The sequence below is a fragment of the Emydura macquarii genome, unplaced genomic scaffold, assembly GCF_026122565.2.
Source record: "Emydura macquarii macquarii isolate MOO-44397 ecotype Brisbane River unplaced genomic scaffold, CSIRO-AGI_Emac_v2 contig_3059, whole genome shotgun sequence".
NCBI classification, from domain to species: Eukaryota; Metazoa; Chordata; order Testudines; family Chelidae; genus Emydura; species Emydura macquarii.
Genome location: NW_027133196.1, coordinates 439,428 through 465,112, shown reverse-complemented (window position 1 = coordinate 465,112; position 25,685 = coordinate 439,428). Strand labels below are relative to the sequence as shown.

The 25,685-nt window shown below is 48.5% G+C and overlaps 2 protein-coding genes across 4 annotated transcripts in view; one reads left to right on the top strand and one right to left on the bottom strand.

Annotated features, from left to right (window-relative positions):
- The first annotated feature begins 1,511 nt into the window (after positions 1–1,511).
- Positions 1,512–6,660, top strand: PBDC1 (polysaccharide biosynthesis domain containing 1). Of its 2 annotated transcripts, XM_067530284.1 has the most exons (7): positions 1,535–1,581; positions 2,163–2,228; positions 3,162–3,334; positions 3,459–3,518; positions 3,720–3,860; positions 4,686–4,797; positions 5,607–6,660. In XM_067530284.1, the coding sequence occupies exons 3-7, from the start codon at positions 3,284–3,286 to the stop codon at positions 5,726–5,728; spliced, it is 486 nt and encodes a 161-aa protein (XP_067386385.1). In that variant the 5' UTR covers positions 1,535–1,581; positions 2,163–2,228; positions 3,162–3,283; the 3' UTR covers positions 5,729–6,660. The 2 variants fall into 2 exon arrangements, with proteins under 2 accessions (XP_067386384.1, XP_067386385.1); XM_067530283.1 differs by lacking the exon at positions 3,162–3,334 and having other exon boundaries at positions 1,512–1,581.
- A 124-nt stretch (positions 6,661–6,784) lies between these two features.
- Positions 6,785–25,685, bottom strand: part of XPO7 (exportin 7) — a 70,428-nt gene continuing 51,527 nt past the window's right edge. For both annotated transcript variants that reach the window (XM_067530281.1, XM_067530282.1), the window contains exons 14-28: positions 25,355–25,490; positions 23,843–23,916; positions 22,679–22,759; positions 21,721–21,784; positions 20,338–20,446; positions 19,763–19,869; positions 19,215–19,303; positions 18,136–18,243; positions 16,803–16,885; positions 15,906–16,120; positions 13,956–14,094; positions 12,292–12,452; positions 10,033–10,131; positions 9,519–9,646; positions 6,785–8,406 (exon numbers count right to left, since the gene is read on the bottom strand). In XM_067530281.1, coding sequence (XP_067386382.1) covers positions 8,313–8,406; positions 9,519–9,646; positions 10,033–10,131; positions 12,292–12,452; positions 13,956–14,094; positions 15,906–16,120; positions 16,803–16,885; positions 18,136–18,243; positions 19,215–19,303; positions 19,763–19,869; positions 20,338–20,446; positions 21,721–21,784; positions 22,679–22,759; positions 23,843–23,916; positions 25,355–25,490 — 1,687 coding nt within the window. In that variant the 3' untranslated portion in view covers positions 6,785–8,312. The remainder of the gene's footprint in view (positions 8,407–9,518; positions 9,647–10,032; positions 10,132–12,291; positions 12,453–13,955; positions 14,095–15,905; positions 16,121–16,802; positions 16,886–18,135; positions 18,244–19,214; positions 19,304–19,762; positions 19,870–20,337; positions 20,447–21,720; positions 21,785–22,678; positions 22,760–23,842; positions 23,917–25,354; positions 25,491–25,685) is intronic.

Here is a 25,685-nt window from a genome sequence, read left to right as displayed (position 1 = left end):
CCACTGATCAAAATCCCAGGTCTCCCGCAAGAAGGGAGTTTATAAAAACCAATTATGGATTCAGTTCTGTAAACTGATCTGCATGTGAGCAAGCATTTGTTTGTGTGGAAAAGATTGGGGCCAATAAGTCACTTCTTCCTTGGGTTCTGCCGTGCATCCCCTCTGTTATGTGTCTAAGTTTTACAAAATGAGCCCAGAATCAGATACGCATAGGCAGAAGTCAGTGGGATGCCGGGCTGTTTGTACTGGTGTGACCTTTGTAGTTCAGCAGTTATGGTGTTGGCTTAGAACCTAGGAGTCTTGAATTCTAATCCTGGCTCTCCTGCTGTGTGATTTTATGTAAATCACTTTCTGTCTCTCTTTCTACCCAGTTGTCTGTCTTGTTTATTTAGACTTTTAGATCTTCAGGTCAGGAACTGTCTCATACAATGCATGTTATACAACACAATGATCCGGGTTTGGAGGGAGCCTCCAAGCACTACCGTAAAACAAATAACAGGTAGCAATAATAAATAGACTGTAAGCTCACAGAGTCAGAGGTTGTCTTTATTTGTATTGATTGGCACCAAACAATACATAGTAACAATAATAATTGTTTTAAAAAGGATCCTGTTCTGAGTGTTTTCCTGTTGGTTTCTGTTGTTTGTCAACCTACTTCGAAGTTGGTAATAACAGCTCACTCCCTTGCTGGCTTGGCTTTGCACATGCACCAGGCACTGCTTTTTGTTTCTTTCTTTCATCCTGTGTAAGGTTAAGATTTTGTGACGGTTATTCGTACTAAAAGTCAGGGACAGGTCATGGGCAATACACAAAAAGTCACAGACGCCCGTGAGCTGTCCCTGACTCTTAGTACGAATAACGGTGACAAAGTGGGGCTGACCGGGTGATGAGAGCCCAAGCCCTGCTGGAGGGGTGTGTGTGTGTGTGTGTGTGTGTGTGTGTGTGTGTGTGTGTGTGTGTGTGTGTGTGTGGATCCAGCACCTGCTGCAGCTCCAGAGCCACAGTGTGCAATGGGAGTGCGGAATCTGGGCCTGAATTCTGCCAGCAAAGGGCTCGGTAATTTGCAAAAGGCCCATCCAGGTTAGGGCGCATGTACCGGCCTTGTGATTTACTGGCAGGGGAGAGCGCCTGCTGCAGGCCGTGTGATCGCCTCTGCTTCTGCAGTGCACAGGAAGCAGGAGCCCTAATACCGCCGCACCTGCAGCCCGCCTAGCACCTGGCTCTCTGCCTCAGTTTCCCCATCTGTAGTGGGGGTGGTTCTGCCTCTTTTGTGAAGCACTGGGAGGAATGGCCCGAGCTGGGGGCGCTACCATTACTAAGGTGGGGGGGGGGAGTGGCACGTGGGGGGGTGCCCAGCGCTTGCGCGAGAGGGATCCACCCCCACCCAATCAGCGCGTCTCAGACGCGCGCCCCTCCGCTTCCCGGCTGCGCGCATGCGCCAGCGCCGCGTCCTGGCAGGCCACCGTCCGAGGCAGCTTCCGGTGCGGGCGGAAGGGAAACGAGTAGGGGGGGGCGGGTCAGAGGTCACGGGCCGCCGGTGGCAGCAGCATGGCAACGGCGGGAGGCGGCCTGGGGGCCTTGGTGAGGAGAAGAGGGTCCCGGGGGGCGGGAGTTAAGTGGGGGGCGGCGGGGGGAGCCCGTGCAGGGGCGGCGGGGGGAGGGAGCCCTGGGCTGGGGGCGGGGGCAGGGCCCGTGCAGGGGCGGCGGGGGGAGGCTCTCCCTAGACTCCCGGCCTGGCCTGGCCACCCCGCGTGCTGTAGGTGAGGTTCCGCTTGTGTCTCACGGGGGCCGCGCCCCACCGTGTCCTGTGACCCCCGGGCAGGAGAGGGGTCCCCCGCCTCCCTCTGGGAGGTCACCCCGCTTCGCGTCATTGTGGGGGGGGTCTCTGCACATCTCGGGGTGCACGCCCCGCGCGGCGGCGCTCTGCTCTTACACCCCAGCCCTCTCCTGCGCCCGGCCTGGGTTAGAGACGCTCCGGGCAGAGCCAGGCTCCTGGGCAGCGCTCTGCACCCCGGGGGTGCTCGTTCGCACCCCTCCCGACCTACACGTGGTCCTCGGTCGCGTGATGGGTTTCGGTACGGCTGGACCCTGCCCCACGTCCTCTGTCTGTGGGTGTGCTCGGTGCCGGGCTCTGATAGCTGCCATCTCTGTGTCATGTGCAGGGAGCCGGTGAAGCGGTGGCAGCTGCCCGTGCGTTGTCCCTGCCGGCCGAGGCCTATGGCAATGATGTGAGTATCCCCAGCGAGCCCGGGGTGGGAGCATGGGCGCGGGAGCCATAGGGCCATCTCTCGGCAGAGTCCAAGGGAGCTGGTAAATAGGAGCAGCGCCTCGTTTGATGTGTATGTGTTACACCCTGAAACTGAGATCTCAGGGATAGCTGATCTCTGAGTTGTTCAGAGCTGCTGCCTGAAAGCGTGTACTTCTAAATTCACATCAGACCCCTCTCCTATTTGTTAATGCAGTGTCCCCTCTAAATTCCAACATGAATAACTACAGTCTGCCTCCACTACAAACTTAACCATGTTGAAATATGGTTGTGAAACATGGAAGTGGCTAAAACCTGCTATAAAGTAGCTTATTCTTGCCTGGGTGGACAAGAAAAAACTGTTACCCAGGTTAGGGAAATATGTTCTAGTTTAGATATCTCTCTGCTTATAACATGATCCCTACAGGCAAGGGGGGGGGGGAGGGGGAACATTCAGACATTTGGGCAGAAACATGTAAACATTCCATTTTTGTAATGTAGATAGGGCTTAGGTTTCCCTTATGTTTTCATCTGTTTTTTTCCACTTCCTGTCCAACTGTTTGATAATACTGTACAACAGCTTCCATGTTCCACCCAGAGGTGGCTGCATTTCAGTGGTGGAGAAAGTGTAATTTATGTATCGTTTGAATTGCATCTTAAATTGATAAAGCACTTTAGCATGAAAGCAGCCCCAGAATGTCAGTAAATTGTATCTCTTCAGACTAATGCTTCTCTTGCAGTTTTCTTCATATGCTCACAAGGCTTCCCGTTTTAGAAAAAGCAGGTTTTGCTTGTTATGTGTTGTGTATTTCATCTGTGTAGTTAGGAAATGCATAGTGCAGTCTCACTGCCAGTAAGCACTTACACGTCTTTTCCCCATTCACAAACACTTGCTAATTCTCATCCCCCTATGAAGGAGCAGACTGTTATCCCCATTTCAGAGACTTGGAAAATCCAGAGTTCTAGTCCAAGTGTTCAGACCACGCTGTTGCTTGCCTTCAGGACTAACTTCCCCTGAAGAGGTCAAGAATCAAGCCAATGAGATGTCATTCTGACTTGCATACAGAAGGAAGACACAGAAGAGTGAAAGTAAGGGTGCCTAGGTACTATGGAGTCAGGCTGTCTGCGAATGCTTACATAATGGAAGGTCCTAGACACAGCACCAGGTCAGAGTGGAAGGTGATGTAATGGTTTTTCCTCTCTTTCTCTGCAGCCTAACATTGAAATGATCTGGGCCATGAAAGCTTATCAGCACGCTGAAGTCTATTTTAATGTAAGTCCATGGAGAATTGCTTATCTTCTAACATTAATAGACATCACAGTGAGGCTGAGATGGGACTAGCATGTGTCTTGGTTACCACCATGTTTGAAAGCCCTGTGTATTTCTCCTCCCATTCAGCATAAATGCTCTGCTGACCTACCCTCTGCTGCATGCCTTGTCTCATCTAATCTGGTTTTCATGTTTCCCTTACAGCTTATTTCCTCGGTTGACCCTAAGTTCTTGAAACTTACAAAAGTCGAAGACCAGATCTATGCTGAGTTCAGGAAAAGCTTTGGTGACCTCAAGATTGATGTGCTTGACCCAGAGGAACTCAAATCCGAACCAGCCAAAGCGGTCAGTGCTCTCTATATATATGTATGTAGTCGTCCTTTGTTGTTCTATTCAGGTCTGTAGTGGGACTCAAATGGCTCATGAGATACTGGTGAGCTTCTGGAACCTGGATCTTAGTGGTTGTGGGGAGAAAGTCCCCCTCTCTGTGGAGAGCATGTCTTTGGTTGGAGGGGGAGTGGATGGTGCTATCCTGGTATTTAATTCAGCAGTAAAACAAGAGCTAAGGGTCTTAACATAGCTGCCAGGTATTTCAAGTTCCATCTTCTCCTGTTGAGTGTTGCTTTCTGGCACTGGGTGCTGTGAAAAAGAGAATAGAGATTAGAGAAATAAACTCTGGCTGCTGTATAGTGCAAGCAACATGCTTGCTATTCTTTTGCACAAGTGCTCCCCGCTATCTACCCTTCTGAGGTTCTCTGATTCTTAGTCTGCTTTGAACTTCCAGTTTGTACCCTGCTGTCCTAGATTTGTGCTTATAGATCTCTCGCTGCAACCCTGGTTTGCAGGCTGACTTGTGACTTTAGATTTGCTGGGATTGCACTGATCAGAGACTTTCCCACACTGGTCTCCCCTCCAGCCCTAGCTATTGCTTGAGGAAGCATGGAGATCATTCCTTAGCACTAGCTCTTTGGAGAAACCCTGCAGTGATTCTGGCCTTGGCTCACTTTGGCTGAATCCCGTGACCTTGCCACTAAAGTGGAGCTCCCTGCAATGGCAAGTCAGGGCTACCTGTGCTGGTTAGGCCATTGTAGGAAGGTGGCAGGGGGATTAGAGGAGAGAGTTAAGCTGGGTCCCAGAAAGAAGGCTGAAAACTGTCTTTGCTCGTTCTAGAAATGGCGCCCCTTCTGCATGCAGTTTGATGGGATAGTGGAAGATTTCAACTATGGCACCCTGCTCCGTTTGGACTGCACTAAGGGCTACACAGAGGAGAACACAATATTTGGTGAGTAAGCACTTGCCTACATCTCTCTTTTTAGACCGTGGCCATTTAGAGACTGAGGCTTGCTTGGTGCTGAAACTGCTCTGTGCCAGGGAGCCTGTCAGCCCCCAGAGCACTGGCTGGAGCATGATCACTGAGGCCTTCCATGGTCCCTGCTCCAAAACTGGGAAATCCTATCTGCCAGCATTGAGATTTGAGGCAGCCTTACCCTGTGGAATGCCAGACTTCTGGGCCAGGAGTCCTGGTGTCTCCTGCCCAGGGCAGCCCGATTCCAGGCTCTCAGCTCAAGCAGAGAGCCCATCAGTGCCAGAACCAGACAGGAATGTCACTTTCACACTTTGCAACCCCAAGGTGCCTGAAAATTTCATTGGGGAAACAAAGAAATTTTTTTAATTCTGCTTGTGCTGAACCCAAACCTCTGAGTTTTGTAGATCAAATAACATATTTCCCCTCCCACAATAACTAATTGTTACAAAATCAGCTTATGCATGTTATCACTATGGACCTGTGTATGACAGTTGAAGAGACCCTATTTCCTCTGCTGGGAGGGTTGTCTTCCCTGCTCCGTCTGCCAGACTGTCCTATCAGGGGACAAGCTGCTGTTGTGGAGTGTACTTCTGAGTCCACCAGAATCATCTGTGTGCTGCCTCCTACAAGGCATTGCCTTTCCCTGGGTCTGCCATAGAAGCTGGATGTTTGAGTGAGTGTCTATTTTGTAGATGGTGGGTGTGTTAGTGTGAGCCTGGCTTTGGACAGCAGAGAGGAAGGAAATATGTCTTAACCTGCTAGAGACAGATTTGTTTTCCTTTCAGTCACCAGGATCCAGTTCTTTGCTGTTGAAATAGCTCGAAACAGAGAGGGTTATAACAACGATGTTTACAACCATGCCATGGAAATAAAGTCTAGTGCTGCAGAGACCGGAGTATCTGCGTGAGGACTGGGATGGAATTTACCAGCCACACCCGGAGCTGGACAGGGAAGGTGAAGAGGAAGATGCCCTGGTGCCGGGTGCATTCATATAACCTATGTTGTAACTAAAGTGGACTCTTACATAGGGGAGGGAGAGGCACATTCATTCATAAACAAAGCAAGACTTAGACCGCTTTGGGACTGGACAACTTGGCTTCAAGGTGAGCACATGCTTGCACTGCTTATAGCAGAAGTGATGCCCTGTTAACTAACAATCGCCCTGTAAATAAACCTTAATGTGCTGTAATGGCTTCATTCCTGCTCCATGAGGAGGGTTAAAAAGCTAGGTAGAGGTGGTACTCCTGACTCTCTCCATGGTCAAACTGGTCTTAATTCTATACGAGTTCATGAAAGCAGTGGGGGAATCCAGCAGAGCTAATGGAGGATCCTGGACACCCTCCCAAGAGGGAGGGGCTCCTCTTCTAGATGTGAATTCTAGCTGGAACTGCAAGCTATTTTACAGGATACAGAATGGTTTTTATCCAGTTGTTACGGTAAAATCACAGTTGAAAATCCTATTAAATTGTACTTCTGGTTTACATTTATATATCAAATGAATAAGCTCTGTTTAGAAAGCTAATGACAACCACATGCCTGAATGAGTTTAGGGCACAAAGGGCAGGTTTCACAGACTGTGGAGAACATCCCCACCTGGGAGATAGCAGCAGCATAAAATACAACATAAGGGTGTGTATTGTATAAAGGCTAGTCCTCTCACCTTGGCTGTGGCAGCCCTGGGGTTTACATCCTGCTCATTCTAACATCTAGGCCCAGGACCTAGACAGTCATAGCAAGTGAAAGGCTACAAGTCTTAACTGTTAAGACTGACCTGCAGTATTTAATTTAAAGGAAACTAAACCAACCGATTGCAACCTGTTAAAATACCTCCCTCCCTAACAGACGGATCAAAGCCTTGTAGAGGGGTTGCTAAGACCCTGCCCGAGCCTCGGTCTCTAATAGTTCCCCTCAAGGAAGAGTAGAAGTGATGATCCGTACAGCAGTCAAACGCCAAAGACACAGCTCAGTAGAAACCATTGAAGTTTATTTGCAGTCACAATGCTTACACTGTATGCAGCAAACACCCTTACAAGTCAACCAGCAATCTGCTCACACAAAAAAGGACCCAACACACAATCGCCAGAGGAAAGAACAAAAAAATTGAGTGGGTGTCACGGAAGAGAAATTGAAATAAAACCTAAGGACAGTGGCTGTGGGTTAGAGCTGAGCTAGAGATGCACACAACTAGCAGCAACAATAGTGGAAAAAGTACAAGGCAAACAGGTTTTCCCCTCCCCCCCTTAACTCTCTTCTGTAAGTAAATTTTATATCCAAAACATTTAATAGGGTGATTTAGAAAAATGGATTTGTTGTAAGGGGGATGTTAGGTACTTCATGCTATGCAGACCTTGTTATTAAGAACCCTCCATGGTAGTCGATTCAACACAAAACTCCCATGTTCTCTGCTGTGTCATACATTCAGGAGTGCACTGTATATCAATACACATGCACGGCCTCAAGGGAAGACGATGCAATTCCTTTGCTCACAGGGAGCACCACTTGTGTCCTTTAACCAAAAGGCAGCTCTGTAGTGGCTGTCATTTTACAAGCACTATGACGAGCCCAACCTTCAGAGGGCTTTTCTTCCACTCCCACTTCCAGCTTTACAGAAGGAAAACGAAGGGACAATTTACAATTAAAAAGAGAAAGTGTGGTGGAGCTCCTGGAGACAGACAGGAGCAGAAGCATCCCCCTCCAGACAGGAAGAGAACTTGCTGAATGCACCAGTTCAATGATTCCCTATGTGTTGAGTGGCTGGGGACCCACCAGAAGCTGATTGACACAGGACAGCATCTACCATCACACAAGGTAGAGGGGAGACACCCATGAGCTAGCCCAGTTGGATGATCACACACAGCATGGCTTGGAGTTCCTAACAACAAGGGGGAAACCGTCACAGGAAGTTGTAATTTAAAGGGGCTTATAAGAAAAAATATACATTTGGAATTTTACATTTTTTTGCTTCTCTCAACACTTGTCACTAAATATATCTCTGCACTTTCATACCCCCTTGCCCAGGAAAGCTCCAGGCCAGCATTAGACACACCTTCCTCACTCACATACACAACCCTCACTTCAGCATTGGTGCACTAGACTCTGTAAAAATTTCAATCATACTTTTTTTAACTGAGTCAATATAAACCTTGTTCAAAATGTTATGAAAAAATGTACATGTTTATACAAGGCAGGCTGCAGCAGAGCGCTAGGGTTCCACCCAGACATTCTGGTAGGGAGACGCTGGATTCTCAGCCCTGGGCTATGCCCCTCCACCCCCCTCCCAAGGAAACAGAAGCACCCTGCCCTGGTGAGTTTTAACACCCCTCCTGTTCCCTCCTCCCTTGGACGTGGAGTACGGCCAAACTGAGCACCGCAGTCCAATCCTAGGGAAGAGCAGGGATCAGAAACGCTCTTTTCTTTCCATCGGAAATGTTAACCCCTCTGGTCCAGGCCAAAGAGATGCTGCTCTGTACAGGTGGAGTTAGGGGAAGGTGTCAGCTCATCATGTCGTTGCTGTTCACACCATAGGTGGAGTTCTTCATAGAGTCGTTTACCTCTCGTCGGAACGCAGACAGGTTCTGGGTGAACCTACAGAGAACAGAGACCAGCCTGTTAGAGCAGGGGGCAGCCCAAGGAGGGGCCTGGCCAGCACTTACATGGGATCGATGCTAGATGGCAGTTACCCTTCCCTTCTGAACTTAGCTGCAGACAGGAAGCCTATAATGCTAATATGGGGACCAAGATGGAGCAGTGCATGCTGGGACGTGTAGTCTCGTGCATGAAGCAGGGGAGTAGCTAAAGGCTACTGCAGGTCTTAGGCTATATGGCTGCACTTTGGCCACTCAGATGATGACTTGTCAGACCCAGAGGTCCCATTGAAGGGCAGGGGGTAGGTCAGGCAGTGTTTGCGCCGCAGGTTTCAGTGAATAGTGAGAGGGCAGCAGAGAAGCAGTGACCACATCACCCACAGTTATAATGTAACCTACATCTACCCAGCCATCCCCTCCACACCAAGGTACAATGCACGAGTATCTAATCAGCAGCACACACCAGCGGGGCCTGTTTTTCTGCCTGCAAGTTGGAACCAGGGACAAGAGAAGAAGCTATAGAGGTGGTTTTTGGGGAGGGACGGGAAGGACCAGCAGCCCTTAACAGTCCTCTTCCTATCCCAGAAGACCTCATTGAGCCAGTGCATAAGTGAAGACCCTGCACCTCTGCTTTCTGCAGATATGATGCAGGGGGAACACTGAAGCTGGTAGGAGGCTGCCATGCCTGAGTACAAGAGGGAGAGAGGAGCCAGTGATTTGGACAGGATGGACAGACATCCCCATTATTCCTGCACCCCAGCACTGAGAAGTCAGTTTGCCTCTGAGCTGCTGTTTCTGGAACAATTCTAACAGATATGCAATGCGTCTGTGCCACCTCCGTTCTGTGTAGCTCCTGGGAAAGTGCTCTGTCTTTTGGAGCTGATGTTACCCCACGGAATTTAAGAGTTTACTTCCACAAGAAGTATGGAGATGAGCCATGTAGCACTTGGCTCCAGGAGGCAAGAACTGCCCAACGCATGACCACTACGCTGTCTGGGCATGAATGCCTGAGCAGACTCTCTAACTGTGCAGTGCCACCCCTCCTGGGGAGAATTCAGCTACGCTGCTTGGTCATGAACATGGTTCTTTGGCCAAGGGATTTTCCATACTGACCTGTCTCTATTCTTGGTTAGTAGGTTGCGTTCAATGCCTTCCATGAGGTTCTCGAAGCAGAGGTGCATCGCCTGCTGCTTCTCAGGGGGCTGGCTGTTCACTATACTGTTCCGTAAGTCAGAGAAATACTGGGGGAGACAAGAGAAGGAACGATCAGCCTTCAGAGGAGAATGCTGAATGGCACATCAGTGCTGCCTTAGGGTGCACCAGCTCATCTGGTCTGGGCAGGGCAGAGTGCACATCCTATGTTTTGGATGGATTCTAGGACTTGGGAAAATGAGCCGCCCCCAGCACTAAGGAGTTAAGCATGGTGCAGGCAAGTGCCATGGAAGCTTCTCCGCTCAAAACAGTCCTGCCTTGCAGCGCACACAGCCCTGCAGGCCTGGCTCCCCCACATCCCAGCTCTGCTTGAGTGCCTCTTGTTCATCTGTAGGAGACCAGGCTGTGCTCAAGTCCTTGGGTCACTCCTGATGAAAATCAGCTTAACCCAGCGAGAGGAGTCGGGCCTGCATACCTTTTCATTGAGCAGTATCAAGCCCAGCAGAGGTCGAGACATGGACCACTGATTCCTGCAGTCCTCAAAGATGATGATGTTCAACACAGTGGACAGCATCTGGAAAGATGGAGCGGGGTCAAAAGAGTTCGACTGTTCCCTCAGACCCACCTCCCCCTGCCCTGAGTGCCTGTGTCAGGATTCACCACCACCTCCGTCCTGTCGTGTTAGAGCCGACTCTGAGCATATGCTCCTCTCACAGGTGACCCTTATTTGAAACCCAGCTTTGCCTCTGTTCCCCACTAGTCCTGTGCCATCTCATGACTGCTGGTGGAAACGGAGGTCAGAGGCTGACCCCAGCTGTTGAGGCTATGGAAATGAACCCCGCTCTGCAGAGTGCTTCCCAGACTATTGATGTGTCCACTATTCAAGCCTCAGCAGGTTGCCTCTTAACCCTGCGATACTGTCACATCGTGGTGTGCAGTAGCAGCAGGTGTGCCCACGGATGCTCCCAATAGATGACAGTGAATTTTTCTGCAGGAGTGTGTGCAGCAGCTGAAAGCCATTTGGGGCTCCATGGCAGAAACTCCCTCTATTGTCCCAAAGCAGAAGGGATCTCGATCCAGGAACAAACAAACGAGGTGTGCAGGAACCAAAATGGAAAGTGCAGGCAGTGGGCATGCCCGTAAACCCACTGGAAAGCCTCTTCTCCAAACTAGTGGAGTCTCTCTTCCCCTCCGTGGGCCCTCAGGCCATGTCAGAACTAGACTCAAAGGTAAGCCCAAGATCTTCACATGGTTGGTTCACACAAGCAGTTTCCAGTCTCTCCCTGCAGCAGGCTAAGGCTCCAGTTTGTGCTATAGCAACTCCTCTAACTAAACACAAAGCCCGCTGCTTTTTTCAACCAGATCTGCCAGGAGGGGCAGCCTGAGAGCAACACAATGCTCCCCACTCCTCCTTGAAGTCGAGCTCTTGTCAAATTTGAGAAATGCCAGGAACTGAGGTCAGTGTTGGATGCCTACATGGGAATGCAGTGTGCCATCGATGGGTCTGGCAATTGGGAAGCATGCATGTGTTGGCAGGGAGAGGGGCACGAGGGACATGTGTTTCACCAACGGGTGAAATTCCAGTACTGGAGCTACTGGTGATGTCCAGCTGAAGAAGAGGCAGACTCACCAACCCAGCAGATATGCAATTCCCCTGGCAGATTAACTGAACGACAGGGGAAGGGGAAAAGGGTTTGATGTCAAGTGTCAAAGTCAGTTTACAGGTGAGCTGAGCTGGGATTGATTCAGGCAAGGACAAGGAGCAGTGGACTGGTTTTACGATGTGTACTATGGATCTTACGCTGTATATTCACAACCAGCAAAGAGAAAAGGAAACTGGCCAGGTCTGTATTCACTGAGGGTTCTGGGGAGAGCGGGAAGAGACAGACGCCAGATGCACTAACAGGACTGCAGGAAGAAAGCCAGATCATTACATTTATCCTGCAGAGGTGATTATGAACTCCAGCCAAAATGGCACCAAGATAGTGTTTGCTGCGCAAGATAACAAACACAGCGTGAGTAGACAAAGCTAAAGACTCAAGGCAGTGTTTATCCCCAGTGGGGGAACCTGGTCATTGCCTCATTAAGCTGCAAAACTGGGCTGTTTCTCTTGGGTTGCGAACACTTATATAGGCTCCTGAAGCTTTCCAGCCTCTTTTGAATGGGCTCTTGTGTTAAAGTAGTGGAAGTAAATTACAAGCTCACTGCTGGCAGAGATTTTTCTGGCTTCAGCTTTACTAGCTACCAACGAGTCGCACAATACGGGCTATACCTATCTGGGTATTTTAAAAAATTATATCTAAAGAGTTTAAAAGCTTTGGCTATTTCCCTCAAATTTAAGTTTAAAAACAGTGCATCCTACATAAGCAAAACTCGGGCCTGGCGTCTCGCTCCCTAACGCGTGGTTCTCCGTTCTAAGCTACCAGATACATAGTAGGCTAGAGAGGTGAAGTCTGAACGAATGGTGGGAAGGCACAACCTGCTGCTACTTCAAATGACACCAATTCCATCTGGCTTCAGGCAAGTTCCTAGCCCCTCTGGACTTCAGCAGTAGAGTTGGGCGGGGGGAAGGAAGAGGAATGCTCTCTAGAGAGGACTGAGCGTTAGCAACTGTACGTGAAGATGAAAAGCAGAGAAGAGTTCAGGATATCACTCATTTGGCCACCAGGTGGAGACAGCACCCTGCAACAAGCAGCTTGTCCCCCTTCCTGGTCCCAGCCCCTCCCCTCTGTACCTGTTGAATCATCTCTGGATGCTGCTGCATGATGTGCAGGAACCGATCACTCTCCTGGGTCAGGGGTGTGGTCCTCTTCTTGGTGCTGCGAGACAGCTGCTTGAAGAGATATGTGACAATGTGGTCCAAACAGGAGCAGCAGCCTGTGCAAACCATGGTGTCTATGCGGACAAGAAGGAGGGAATACAGTGAGCCAATGCGAGCCTTTCACTCCGTGAAACATAGCTGGGAGAGACCCTCCCCAACACCCATCCCCACCTAGCCGGCCCTTCTCCCCTCTGAGGCCTACCCAAGTAGCACTAATTTATCCTAAACCAGCCAGCAGCAGCAAAACTGATACTAATTATTCTCAAGAGTGCAAGTAACTGTGGAAGTGAAGCAACACAGTACCCGGCATTAGCTCACTGTGTCCCGTTCACAGATCCAGCCGTACGTGCAGGACACAGGAAGGGTAGGTGTTCACGCATGTTTGCACCTAGCTAGGGTAACTCAGCACAGCACCCCAGTTTCTTGTGTAACCAGCAGATGTCCAGCATCTGATGCTCTCAGCTGCCTGCTATCACAGTCTGGGTTGGGGGAATTGCAGCGCCTTTTTAGGAAGGCTAAGCAGCAAATTGAAACTACTCCTGTTGTACGCAAGCAGCTCTTTCCCTTTAACAGACTTATTTGATGGGAGCAGACACCATTGTTGCAGAGGTCAGTTTTGTTAGGCTCACACTACAGGAGTTTACAGGGAAGTTTTGAAGATAAGTTTAGGTAATTTTGGTACCACACATATCCATGTGGGTACAGTCACCATTAACGATTACTTTAGTGCACAAACATAAAACTAGACATGCATCTAACTTCCCAAAGTAACCACATGACCTTACTGATGTCCTTCCTATCCCTACTGCACTCTTCCCTGTTTGTCACCACCATATGTCATGGCAGGTTTGGCCTTTGGGCCGGTAATAGGAAACTTGCTGCAATAAGCACTACACCTGCCATTGTTTGCGGAGATTGTAAATTATTTAGGACTATCTTGTAGAGCACCAGGAATACTCACTGAGCTAAATACATACTCAGCCTGTTTATCTTTCAGAGCTCGATTTTCCATTACGTTACCCACTGCTCTATTTGAAGGGATTAAATAGAATTCCCCTTCCACACTGGGTATTCATTTAGGGAGGATTGCCTTGCACAGTAGAGTTCAAAGTTGTCATCCTCGTTTGCGTCTCCATGGCCTCGTTTCAGCCATCTTTATAGACCATGTGTCTCTATTTTCTTTCTTGGTTAAAGCACCGGTCTGGGACTCTTGAGTTCAATTCCTGGCTACCTACCTGGGTAAGTCACTTCACCTCTCTGTGCCTCAGTTCCCCATCTCTGAAATGGGGATAATCACTCTCTCCCCTCTTGTCTATTTAAATGTGTGTTCTTCAGGGCAGTGACTGTCTCGTACTGTGCACGTATAGTGCCAGCCGGGGAGCAGCCATCTCTGGGGGCCGCTGGGCACTACCATACACAAAGAAGGTATGCCATGAAAATTAAACAACCTCCAATCCAGTCTACATCATAAATAGCTCTGAATTCTCGTTTGTTAATGGTTTAAATTTATACTCAAATCTTTTCCTCATTCCCAAAAGAGTCCCTTTTATGTATCCCAAAAGAATAGAGATGGTTACCTAGTGCAGTGAGACCTTCTGAAATGGAAGAAAGAATATACATGATTACATGGGGCTCTAGACTGGCTATAAAGTTCATGTGGTCCTGGGTAAGAACTTCCAGTAAGGAATAGTATGACTGGCTGAGTTTGGGATAATCCTGCAGAGAGAAAGAGAGGGAAAAGACTTTAGGGTCTAATGGTTAATTGGGAATCAAGCACAGAACTTCCTGCAGAGCACAGCAAGTCTAATCACATCCCTTTCAACCCACTTTTCAACCCACTGGAAGTTGCTCTTTGAGAGAGTCGACTTGACTCAGAGCGTATGCAAACATTCCCCATGGACAACTTATGTCATCTACATTGACATTTTTTTCCTCTTATCGCCTTTGAGTGCTCTCCGCACCAGACAGCAGTACCCAGCCACATTTCTTACATTAGTAGAATACTGGAGCATCTTTTCCAACCTGCTTGCTTCTGGTTTTTGGCTTGGTGGATTAGTCAGCCAACTCCAGCGCTGGACATGCAGCCTTCCACTTTGTTGGGTCAGTGGCAACGTATCAGACAAAGAACCCCACGTGAGACCATGGGGCACTAGGGTCAGATTCTGCTGTGGTGGGAAGTCTAGTGAGCACACAAGCCTGGACAGAAATGCAAACTCTCGCCAACCCTGCAGAGTTTCTGGCCAAGCATGTCAGCACAGGTAGGCAGGGGCTGAGTTGATTGGGTCCTAGAAAGCGCTGCAGTGGGCAGAGAATACTGTACTCCAGGCTTGTCCAGAAGACAGACATTGGGCTGGCCTCTAATCAGACTGTGTTCTACCTACAGCCTCACAAGGTAAGGAAAAGTCTCCATTTGCATGAAGCGTTTTGCAGAGAAGGAAGTGATTATTTGGGTCACTGCCCCACAGAGATTTGCAAATGTTCCTGATGAGAGGAGGGAAGAGATAAGCTGCAGGGTAGTTCACAAGCCCTAGGGAAATGGGGTGGGTGAGGAGGAATGAGACTTGTTTCATACAGGACTCTCTACATGCAGCATATTGTGCTGAATATTCAGTAGTTCCACCTCGCCCAGAATCCCAGGTAGGCACGACCTCACTCACTTTGAACCGTATGGTTCAAAAATTCCTTCAGAACTTACAAGCTACCATTTGATTTCCCAGCCTCCACCCTTTTAATAGTGCTTCCTGTCAAGGCAGATCTCACTGCAACTTGGAGTCTGAGCAGCTCCATTGTAGAACACAGAGAGAAATGGCATGCAATGGATACCAGCCTGTCAGAATCTCCTGTGCTTGTCCCAGCTCAAACGCGGCTGCACTGTCTACTTTTCAAGAGCAGAGGGAGATCGTGGTGAGCATGGGGACCTGGCAGGACAGGCTGGAGCTGGGGCAGATGGGAGGGAAACTAGACACATTTGGATGTAAGAGAGAAGCCAAGCAGGATGTAGTTGCCCTGTTGTCAAATTAACTCTCAGGCTCAGCCACTCTGGGGCTCAGTATTAGCGCTAATGGCACTTGGCACTAGGAAATCCCTGTGATGAACACCAAGTGTCCAATGTCTCCCTCACTACAGTGCCGCTAGCTGTTTAACGCTAGTCTCTGAATGCATTACTGCAAGCAGCAGCGTACGGGACAGGGACGGGACAAGTACAACTCCTGTTTGTCAGAGTGAGGAGCAGCCGTCTAAGCGGCAAGACCTCGAAGAACCACTTGACAGAACACACACACTGGCACTTATCCAAGTCCTGGAGTTTTCACTGCTGAGTTTGGCGTGTCTAGTTGTGTGAGCCCAGAACACGACCTACAATTGCCCCTTGGAGAGAGAAAAGCAGATGTTCCAGCAGAAGCAGGTACACCAACATCCCAGCTAGTCCCAAGACACAGGTATGCGTGTCAACCAGAATCGGCACACAGGAGACGGGCTCTCTGCAGCTGGCACACAGCTTGTGGTTGATCACGGGGGTGTTAGCTTACCAGAAGGTCGCTGTGCGGGATGGAGAGCAGGAGCTTAATAAAGGTTTGCAAGGCATTGTCGAGTGCGTCGTCCCCGTACAGACGGAAGACACCAAAGTTGACATAGCTCCCGCTCAGTGCAGCCTTCAGCATAGAGAAACAGATGGAAATCCCCTTCAGCTTTAAGGCGTAGACTTGATCCTTTGGGACCTCCCCTAGCGTTAGGATACGATTTCCTGCACAAGCATAGAAAGAGACTCAGGATCCCAGCACTGCTTCCAGCCCCCATGTCAGAGCGTTGGCCCCGCCCGAGAAGACTGGGGAAAAGGCAGCAAAGCTGTACAGTGACCCTGGAGAAAATGGACACCGAAGCTCTGGGATGATTTCACAAGCAGTGCTTACAGGAACCACTTGTCCTGTTCTCTGATGTGTCTGTATACATCCCAACAGGAACGGGCTAGTAGCATAGCTCTCTGCCTACACGCCATGCTGTTGGGAGACTGGGAGAGAATTGGTCTACGTGGTTGAATGCAAGCATGTGGCTCTGCTGATGAGAACAGGGCAGTGTTAATGCCCTTAGTGGTAGGATCCTGTCCCCAAGTAACGCCCAACTCCACAGGGAAAGGCACGTGGAGGCCAGCACAGCTGCTGCTTGGGCCTCCACCAGAAGACTAGTGAGCTACCCTCTTCCTTTCTCAATCCCATGCTTCTCCTCCCATCTGTCTAGAACCAGGCCTTGGAGAGAATCCTCCCCTTTTACACAAGCAAGGCCAGTAAGAATTTTGCAAGTTACTTCACCCTGCATCCCACCCCAGTCTCTTCCTGAAAACCACAGGCAACGCTGACAGGGGCTCCAGGCCCTGCTCACCAAACGACCAGCAGTCAGGGGCTCAGGCAGGGCAGAAGCTGAGGACTCACCATAAGTAGTTATCATTTTACTAGTTTCCCGGAAGAGCAGGATGCCATTGGGTGAGGACACATCGAACTGCAGCCTTTGGGATCTACAAGGAAGAATAGAACAAAGTCAATACAGAACTACTCACACGGGTGTGTGAGGGAGAAAGGGGTGACAATCTTCCCTGCTGATCTATGATGTGGCAACTGCCGCCTCTGGTATAATAATGGCAAGGGCAGAACATTGCACAGTCCAGAGACGGAGACAAGAGAGCTGCTGTCTCTAGAGAAGAGGCCTGCATTTCACACGTTTTAAGACTATTAAGATTCGCACTTGCCAGAAATCCCATCTCAGCAATAATCTCTGCGTTACTGTACACTGAACAACAAGCAACATCTTAGACAGCAGCCTTCCAACAAGGTCTAACGTTTCTCCATCATGTGATGTAGATGCTTGGCAATTAGATCGTTTGCTTTCCTACAGATGAATAAGTTTTAAAGCTGAAGTGGAGTAAGGGAATCTTTTTTCTAGCTTACACCTCGACAAATAAAAAGGGGGAGATTCAGTAGATTTCAGAACTCAGCAACTCAGCCAGAGGTTATGGGCCTATTACATGAGTGGGTAGGTAAGGTTCTGTAGCCTGCAATGTGCAGAAGGTCACTAAATGATCAAGATTGTCTTAAAGTCTGAGGATTTGGCCTTTCCCAAATACATCTTTTGACTTTGGTAAACAGCACAACAATATGGATCCTCAAGAGCATTAAAGCCACTGTGTCTGTTCAAATCTTGTGTCCTTCCTGCATGCCTATAACAATGCTTAGCAGTGCTCTCGCTTATAAAACTGTTCACCTGGCAGTACTCCAGTGCCAAAGTATGGCAACTTTCCACTTACAGATTAGGCAGCTTCCAAATTACTTGAACGGCAGCAGAGCTATATCCATTGACTAGCAAAAAGAGCCACGGGTCATCTGAGTACCAGATGGAGCAGCACTCATTTTAACTGCATGTTTTTAATTGAATGTAAATTGCCCTGAAGTTATGGTGATGGGCCCCAGGAACAGGTACTCCAATAAACAACACTGGTTTTTCATCTAGTCTCTCCACACATTCTCCTCCATTGAGAGTTTACAGAAGGACAGCTCTTTGGTTTAACTGGGTCATGACACAGGATTATGTGTGAATTATTATATTTGTTTCCCTACTGACAGCAGCTGTTTTTTTTGTTGGCAACTTGTAAAGGATAAACAGAGGGAAATGGAAGAGACATAGCTGGGTGGCACAGAACATGTTCAAGCACCACACTAATAGGTAACATAGTAAAAGAGACATTTGCTTTCGGATGTTGGAGTCTCGTACCTGTTATGCACCAACTCTGCCATCAGTTTGAGCACAGGTGTAGTGCAGGCTGGGTCGTGGTACCACAATTCAATCGCTCGCTGTAGAATTGGCATGTAGGTTGGATAGCTGCAACTCAGAAGCTAAGGAACTTTGTAGTTTCAATTATGAAGAAAAGGTCAGAAGTTTACACTCAAGTCACAAGTCTTGCCTTGCTCCAGCCTTTGGAGAGACTCTCTTGCTGCTCGCCTCTCTCTGGGAACTAAATACAGCCAATGGTACTGGCCAGGGCTTACTCTCCTGGAGAAGAGAGTCATTTGTTTCTATTTAAACCATCATTTGGTTGGTAATATTTACTACACAGTACAATAACTGGCTGAAAAATCTTGGGCAAAGGGAGATAATGGTACCTCGCTCTATGCCTGCATCCACTGCTGCCAAAGCCAGCCGCCATCATTTTATGTTCACCTTTTCCAAGCAGCCTGTCCCATGTCATGAGCACCTGGCCTCCACCAGACAGAAGACAACAGACAACACTTGAGTCCACAAGTGTTGCTCCCTGATCAGCAGTAGCTAGGGTCACCAAGGTGAACAGGCTGCTTCCCAACCACTGCCAGCCCTAGGGAGCAAGAGATGGAGGGTGGCATTTTCAGAAGAGGCTCAAAGAGCTGAGTCTCTAACTCCCATTAAAAGCCAGGGGAATTTGGGTGCCTAGTTTTGTTAGGCCCATTTGGAAATTCAACCCTAAGCCTTGGCATTGATTTCTTGTCTCCTTTGTGGCAGAATGTATACCAAACCACAGACAGGGCTCCTGAAAGGAGTTTTTTTCTTAAAGCTTGAGAGGAGCTGCAAATTCTCTTGGCTATGAAGAGAACTACAAACAAAGAGTTAACTGAATGCACGATTAACTGGGTGCTCAAGGAGTTCAAATCCTGCATCTTGGCAGGGGGCTAGACTAGATAGCCTTTGTGGTCCCTACTAACCCTCTAGTTCTAGGAGCAGCAACCCTGAACCATAAATCCCGCTATTCTAATGTACGGTGGCTAAAGCCTTTAGTCTTCAGTTCCATTGTGGCCAGTGGGATTTTAGGGCAAGGATACATCCACTCAAACAGCATCATAAAGCTGGTCTTGGCATTGAAGGCAAAGGCTATTCCCCTCAAGTCTCTCACAAGGCCGACCAAGGTCCTCTGTATTATGAAGGGAGAGACATATTACATGTTAAGTGACATACTTCCTGACATTTCCCTCCCCTGGCCTCCACTAGCCCACTACCCTTTCAACCAAGAGCAATGGAGTGTTTCTTGGGTGGCCTCCCGTCTCAAAAATTGGACACTCCTTAAGCAACAGGAACGCACCCAAGATAAGCCAAGGCAGGGACGGTACCGGGAGATAAGTGTCACTGACTAAAGCCCTGCACTGCGTTAGAGCTACCTTGGATGAATGAGACACCTCTCTTTCCCAAATGCCTGGATCCCTTCTAGCTATCACTCACCCTGTCTCCAAGAGATCAGGGTGTCCCCCACCTCTCAAACACTGGGAGTTAAAGCACTGAAAAGGAAGTTTGATTAAATCACGGATGACAAGGCCTCTGTTGGAAAGAGTGGATACAGAGTCCCAAGATTTTGTCTTGCTTGATTCTGACTTACTTTTGCTTCTTGCTCATTGAAAGTGTTTGTGCTGAACATCTGTGCCACAGCCTCGAACGCAGCAGTGAGGGGCAGCATGAACTGTTCATACTGATCCTCGTCTTCCCCTGAAAGAGAAGCAAGAGGGAATTGACATCTTCGACCCAGACTCCACATCCCAGAGCAGAGTGTGTGTAGGTGACAGAAAGGCTAATTTTAGGGAGCCTGTGTTCCTCTGGATAAAGTTGGTGCCTCTATCAACTCCTGACAGGGAAAGAAGACTGGGGCACGCAGAGAGAATCAAGACTGCACATAGATTGTCCGTAAAAGTCAGCTTGTGAAGGAACACTTGGCCCTAAATATTAGTGGCATGCATCTCTGTCCTACTAGTACAGACTATCAGAGCAATCCCCCCCTTCCTCTCCTTTCCCCCCTCCTTCCAGATGGAGCTTCTGCTGTTTCCAATAGCTTTTACTGGCTGAGCTATCACCTTCCGCAGTCAAGGCAGCCAGAACATTTAAGAACCCTGCGTACAAGAAAGCAACCCATCCCAATTTCCCTGTTCCTCTCAGAGCTTTAAGAATGGGGTGCAGTACCTAAGTCCACCATGAGGAGGCGCCCAAGTGCAGTGTAGAAAGTAGTCCGACATCTCATGTCAGTCAGGTTGGACTGATTGTTAATACCCAGAAAAGAAAAGTGCTCACTCTGTCAATGAAAAAGCAAAGTTAACTATGAGTGTCAGGTATACGAGGCTTATACATTAGAGGTCAGTGGGCATTGAGGGGCCCCCGATTGTTCCGACTCATACTCTGTTCTTTCAAGGGCATTGGCAGGACTGAACCACCCTGTTTACTTTGCTAACCACTTTACTTCTGCAGCTAAGCTCAAAGAATAAAGCACAGAGAACCACTCTCCCTTGTGCTGCTTAACCTTAACACACATCCTTTGGCAAGGATACTTGGCCTTTCCCTTTCATCTGAGGATTCTGAAGTGCTATATAAACAATTAAGTCTTGCTGAGTTGAGGATAGTCAATTTCCCCATGTGTAAGATGGGGATAGTAAGAGGTTATGAGAGTTGCCCAAGGTGTCACAGTGAGTGGGTGACAGGTCCAGGAAGAGAATCGAGGAGTCCTGATTTCCAGTCCACTTATCCAACCACTAGATCTACATATCATGCAGGTATTTCTAGGAGCCATCACCATATCCAAGCACCTGTTGTAGATATTTCCTCCCAACGAAAGCCAAGAAAACAAATTTAATGCAGAGCTACTGAAAATTAAACAACATTGTAACAGTACAGCACCAGATCCAGGGCCTCCACAAGTAGAGGAAACCTCCAAGGTCAACCCTTGAGTGCTGTTGTAACTGGTGTTGACTCTGAAAATGGTCTTCAAGTCAACACCACAGAACAGCATGAGAACATACTGCATTGCTGAAGGATTGCCTTGACTCCATGGCAGCTAAATATCCCTTGGCACTTTTCCCCAACAATAGGAGAGTCTATTAGATAGCAATGTGGCCAAGATGCTACAATGCTATTATATTCTGCCTCCCTAAATTCCCAAGGCAGTTTCAACTGGATACAGTGTTCTTCACTTTCTGCCCTTTGTGTTGTAGCAGCACACAACAACTCCACACGTTTCACCCCAGAATTGGCTGCATTTCAGTGAGGGGAGTGAGTGAAAGAGAGATTCTTGTATTGTTTGTAAAGAAGCAGGAATGTTTTGGATGAAAGGGACTATATAAATCCAGTACATCAGAATTAAAGGGCAGGCTTTGGAAAGAGGCAAAGAGAATGGAGATCATAATCATAAGGCAGTCTCTCATGAGGGAAGTATTCGGGAGATCTACAGGTACATTTCGTAAGTGTGTCTGCTTGTGAAAACAAACAGGACTGGCTCTTTCTTTAGCCTGCATGCAGGCACCTGCGTGTGAGGGTTTGCTACACGAGAGGCTGGAAGGGGAATGACAGACTTACCGTGTGATTGTTCAGCATGAACTGTACTGCGCTCAGTTTCACCAATTTCCTAACACTACTGTATGTAGAAAGGGTGTTAAGGAAACAGCAAGCAGAACCAGTCAGTCACTGGACGGTTCCAAGTGCCTGCAAAGCACATACAAGGGAATACTTTCCACAATATGTCCAAGTTTTACATAATGGTTTCTGGTTTTGTGAATTGTTTCCCTTCTCAACCACGTTTTTTCTGACCAACTCCTATTATCAAGGACTTGTCCATATGAACAGTTAGCGTGCAGCAAGCTGAGGTGTAAATCTACAGCACACCAGCCTTCCGCACAGTACGTGTACCCTGCTATCATGCATTACAAGTTGGGATCTACTCGGTTTTGAAACAGGAAGCAGCACATTTCACCCTAATGCAGAATTCTACGTGGACTCCGTTTTCATCTTATTTTGGAAGGAAGCAGTAACCCCAATCTTCGACACCTCAGCAGCACACAGATGAAGGCAGGGGCCAATGAGCTGTGAAATAGCCATGGTCCACAGTTACAAAGCCTACTAGACTACAGCCATCTACTGGGATTCTTTGTAACCAGGTGAAAAGGGCACCAAGTGTCTGTCCTCTCTTGGCTACTCATGTTGTCATGGATGTAGGAAATTGCACATCAGGAGGAGGGCGGGGGGAGGTTAGATAAACCAAGGGCACATGGAGTCACAGCCAGGAACTGGCAGTGTGGATGATGAGCATGCCCGATATTATGTGGTTAGAATTCTTGTGTTTGGAGATGCCTGGTGAATTTACAGACCTCCCAGAGCATCCACAAAAGATGCATTGAGTTTAGCTCAGTGGATGGCAATAACTAATGGACATATGCAAAATGCTCCCATTTCATCTGAACACACTGGTTTAATGCTTCCCAAACTCCACCATATAAGTGTGTTCTACACACCCGGGGCTCTCTACAGAAAAGGATATCCGATGGAGAGGTCATTGAGAAGCTGCAGTGTCTTGGAGGTGATAGGTTCGCATCGACCCCAGTACTTCAAGTTGGTGATGCTACAGGAGAGGAGAATGAGAACAGGTCAGAGGGATGGCTTGCCTTTCCTATATTGCAAGATGGAATCTTCCATCACACGTCTCCCAATACCATCTCCACCCTCCAAAAAGTCAGACACCACACGCCACAAAATATTGGTATAAAATCACTGTACTTACATTTGGTTGACTAGAAAATTATCCTTCAGATAATCTTCACTACTTGGGTCCCAAGCTACACTGGCCCATACCCAGGCCCTTGAATTCTGTGGCACTCCAGGGCTGATTTCTGCAGCAAGGGTAAGAGAATTCTGCGGCAGTGACAACATGCAGACGTCTGCAATTCTGCACCTGCACCATCCACTGTCAGCTGCAGAATTCTAGTAGCCCTTGCTTTTTCCAGGAGAGCCATTTAACCCCTTGTGGACGTGCAGCTCAGGGGCGCAAGAGTGGACAAGCACCGCGCACACCGAGACAACAAAGAGAAGAGCAGAAAGCCGGTGGCCATGTGCATCCAGGCGCACGGCACTGGGCTTCAGCCTTAGAGCTACTGAAAGGCTTAGCATGCTAACTGGGACTGCCAAAAGGACACGACAAAACTCAGGTGACATGTTCAACCCAGAGCAGGCTGCCAAGCAGCAGGCAAAGTAGGGAGTAGTCCACTGAAGTGGAAGAGTTTTAAGAATGGGACTGGCACTACTTTTGTGCTGAGCACTGCTATCTGACAAGAACACCTCTGAGAGAACAGCCTCTCCCCATAGTGCTTTCTTGGCTTGTGATCAGCAATAATGACGTGGCGGTGCACAACGGCAGAGACTAACCCTTGTAACAATGGATTGAGTGAGTCCTGAAAAGAGAATCCCCCCATGTCGGTGGCAGGGGATTACATGTGTGCGCCTCCAGGGCCCAGGCTAGATTCCCAGGCTAGATTCCCGGATGCTGCAGCCGCACAGGACCTAAACCCCTGGCCACAGTCTATAATTCTCTCAAACAGGAGAAGTCACTTTCTCAGTCTGAACAACGTTCTCTTGTACTGAGGTTGTCCCAGTTACACCTTCAAGCGGAACCCCGGGATCCCTGATGACTGCAAGCAGGAATACTTACATTTTCCCTATGAAGACGCTCAGGACCATGGTCTCGTCATTCAATCCCAGGACCTCAGAGAGACGGCGGTACAGCTGGAAGGAAAAGAGAGCAACACAAGTTAAAAAGAAGCCAATGGAATTAGTGATACTTTTGCTGTAAAAGATGGGACTCTACTGGGGACACAGCCTGAGTTTAAAAATAGCTATTTCATTTCCCTGTGTACTAGGGCCTCCGAGCAATTAAGCACGGAGCGTGTTTGATCCACTGCCCACATTTATGAAGTGGCATGATAGCTCTGACTTTTTTTCTTCCCTGCTCCCTGCAGCACTGACCCCATGATGTGTGTCTAGTCCATGCTTTTCAAAACCACGAAGAGAAGGTTCCTGCCCTGAGGCGCTCACATTCTTACTCAGACTGATACGACACGTGGGGTAACAGGTCAAACGAGAAGAAAATGATGTTGACCTACAAGATTGTTATTCTCCTTTTCATTCTAGTCAGGTCCATCCCCAGCTGGGCTCAAAGCAGCTACAGATGCCGCATACAAAATCTGGGCATTCACTTTTTTTCTGAGACAAGGAATTCCCATAGCTCCGCCACTCATAGGTCTGAGTACAAACAAGCAATGAGCACTGCACCTCATATTCCTGTGACTGAGCTCCACTTTGAAATACTTCGAAGCCCTCTGCACCTTAAGAAGCAAGAGTGTCTCACTGGTGCTTTGACCCATGTCCCTGGGGGATAGTGCATTATGGGTTATCAGAATGGCTAAGAGTCAATTTTTGGAATAAACATGGCCTAGTTTCTCTTAAGTCCCTTTTCCTGGTCTCCTTTAAGCTCCATATACACCACCGTTAACTTCCCACATATCTTGCAAGAGAGATAACGTAGCAGGAAAACTGAGAAAGGCCCACTTTCATAAACCTTTCCTTGTCTGCAAAAACTGCCCTTTTAGGCAGCAGACATGACATGTCTCATCTCAGGGACTTTTCAGGATGTCTGGAAAAAAATGCAGTAAGTTTTAACCAAGGTCTGAATCCCACCCACCCCACCCCTCTCTTAGGTACTTATATGGTCCCCATTACCTCTAACACTTTGAGGCACTTGGATCCCAAAGCATTTCCCCCTCACAACACTCCTGGGAAGTAGGCCATGGCTATTAGCCCCCATTGTACTCATGGGGAACTGAGGCACAGAGAAGCTAAGTGACTTGGCCAAGGTCACACAGGAAGACTGTGGTAGGACAGGGATATGAACCCAGGACTCCCAAGTCCTAAGTTAGTGCCCTAATCAGACTCTTCCTCATACACACACAGAGAACATTATTTTAATGAAAAGCAGTGCCAAAGCTGCATTGCTGAAGCTACAGTTTTAAGACTGGATATGTGGGAAGAGGGAGGATGGGGGCTTCTAATCAGTTTTTTCTTATAAGACTAGAGCAGATTAAGTTCTAGCAGCTCATATACCAAAAGAAGTTAAGAAATTCTTGTAGCAAGCAGTGCATCTAGGCTGCGTGGCAGAGGGAATTACCTTGGAGGATTTCTGCACCTGGTCTCCAATATAGATCTTCCGGAACTGCTCAAAGAAGCTCAGCATGGCAAGTTCCAGCTTCTCGTTCCCAGCCTGTGCCAGGCGAGAGTCTGTCAGGTTCATCAACTGCAGTACCCTGAAGGGAGGAAAAGAGGAAGAAGCAACAGATCTACCAACCACTCCAGGAGACAAGAAATACAGCCTGCCTGAACACTGACAAGTGATTTCAAGCACCCGGTACCATTTCAAACCTGCGTATGGTTGAGAACCCTTTTTTGCTCTCTAGGAAGTGGCATGGTGGGTCACAAGTGATCGAAGCACAGCAGGGACA

What these genes read in the sequence shown, in the direction of transcription:
- PBDC1 (XM_067530283.1), top strand. Translation starts at nt 1,549, where the DNA reads ATGGCAACGGCGGGAGGCGGCCTGGGGGCCTTG. An exon ending in ACGCTGAAGTCTATTTTAAT is followed by an intron (nt 3,519 to 3,719) that starts GTAAGTCCATGG and finishes TTTCCCTTACAG; the next exon opens with CTTATTTCCTCGGTTGACCC. An exon ending in AATCCGAACCAGCCAAAGCG is followed by an intron (nt 3,861 to 4,685) that starts GTCAGTGCTCTC and finishes TGCTCGTTCTAG; the next exon opens with AAATGGCGCCCCTTCTGCAT.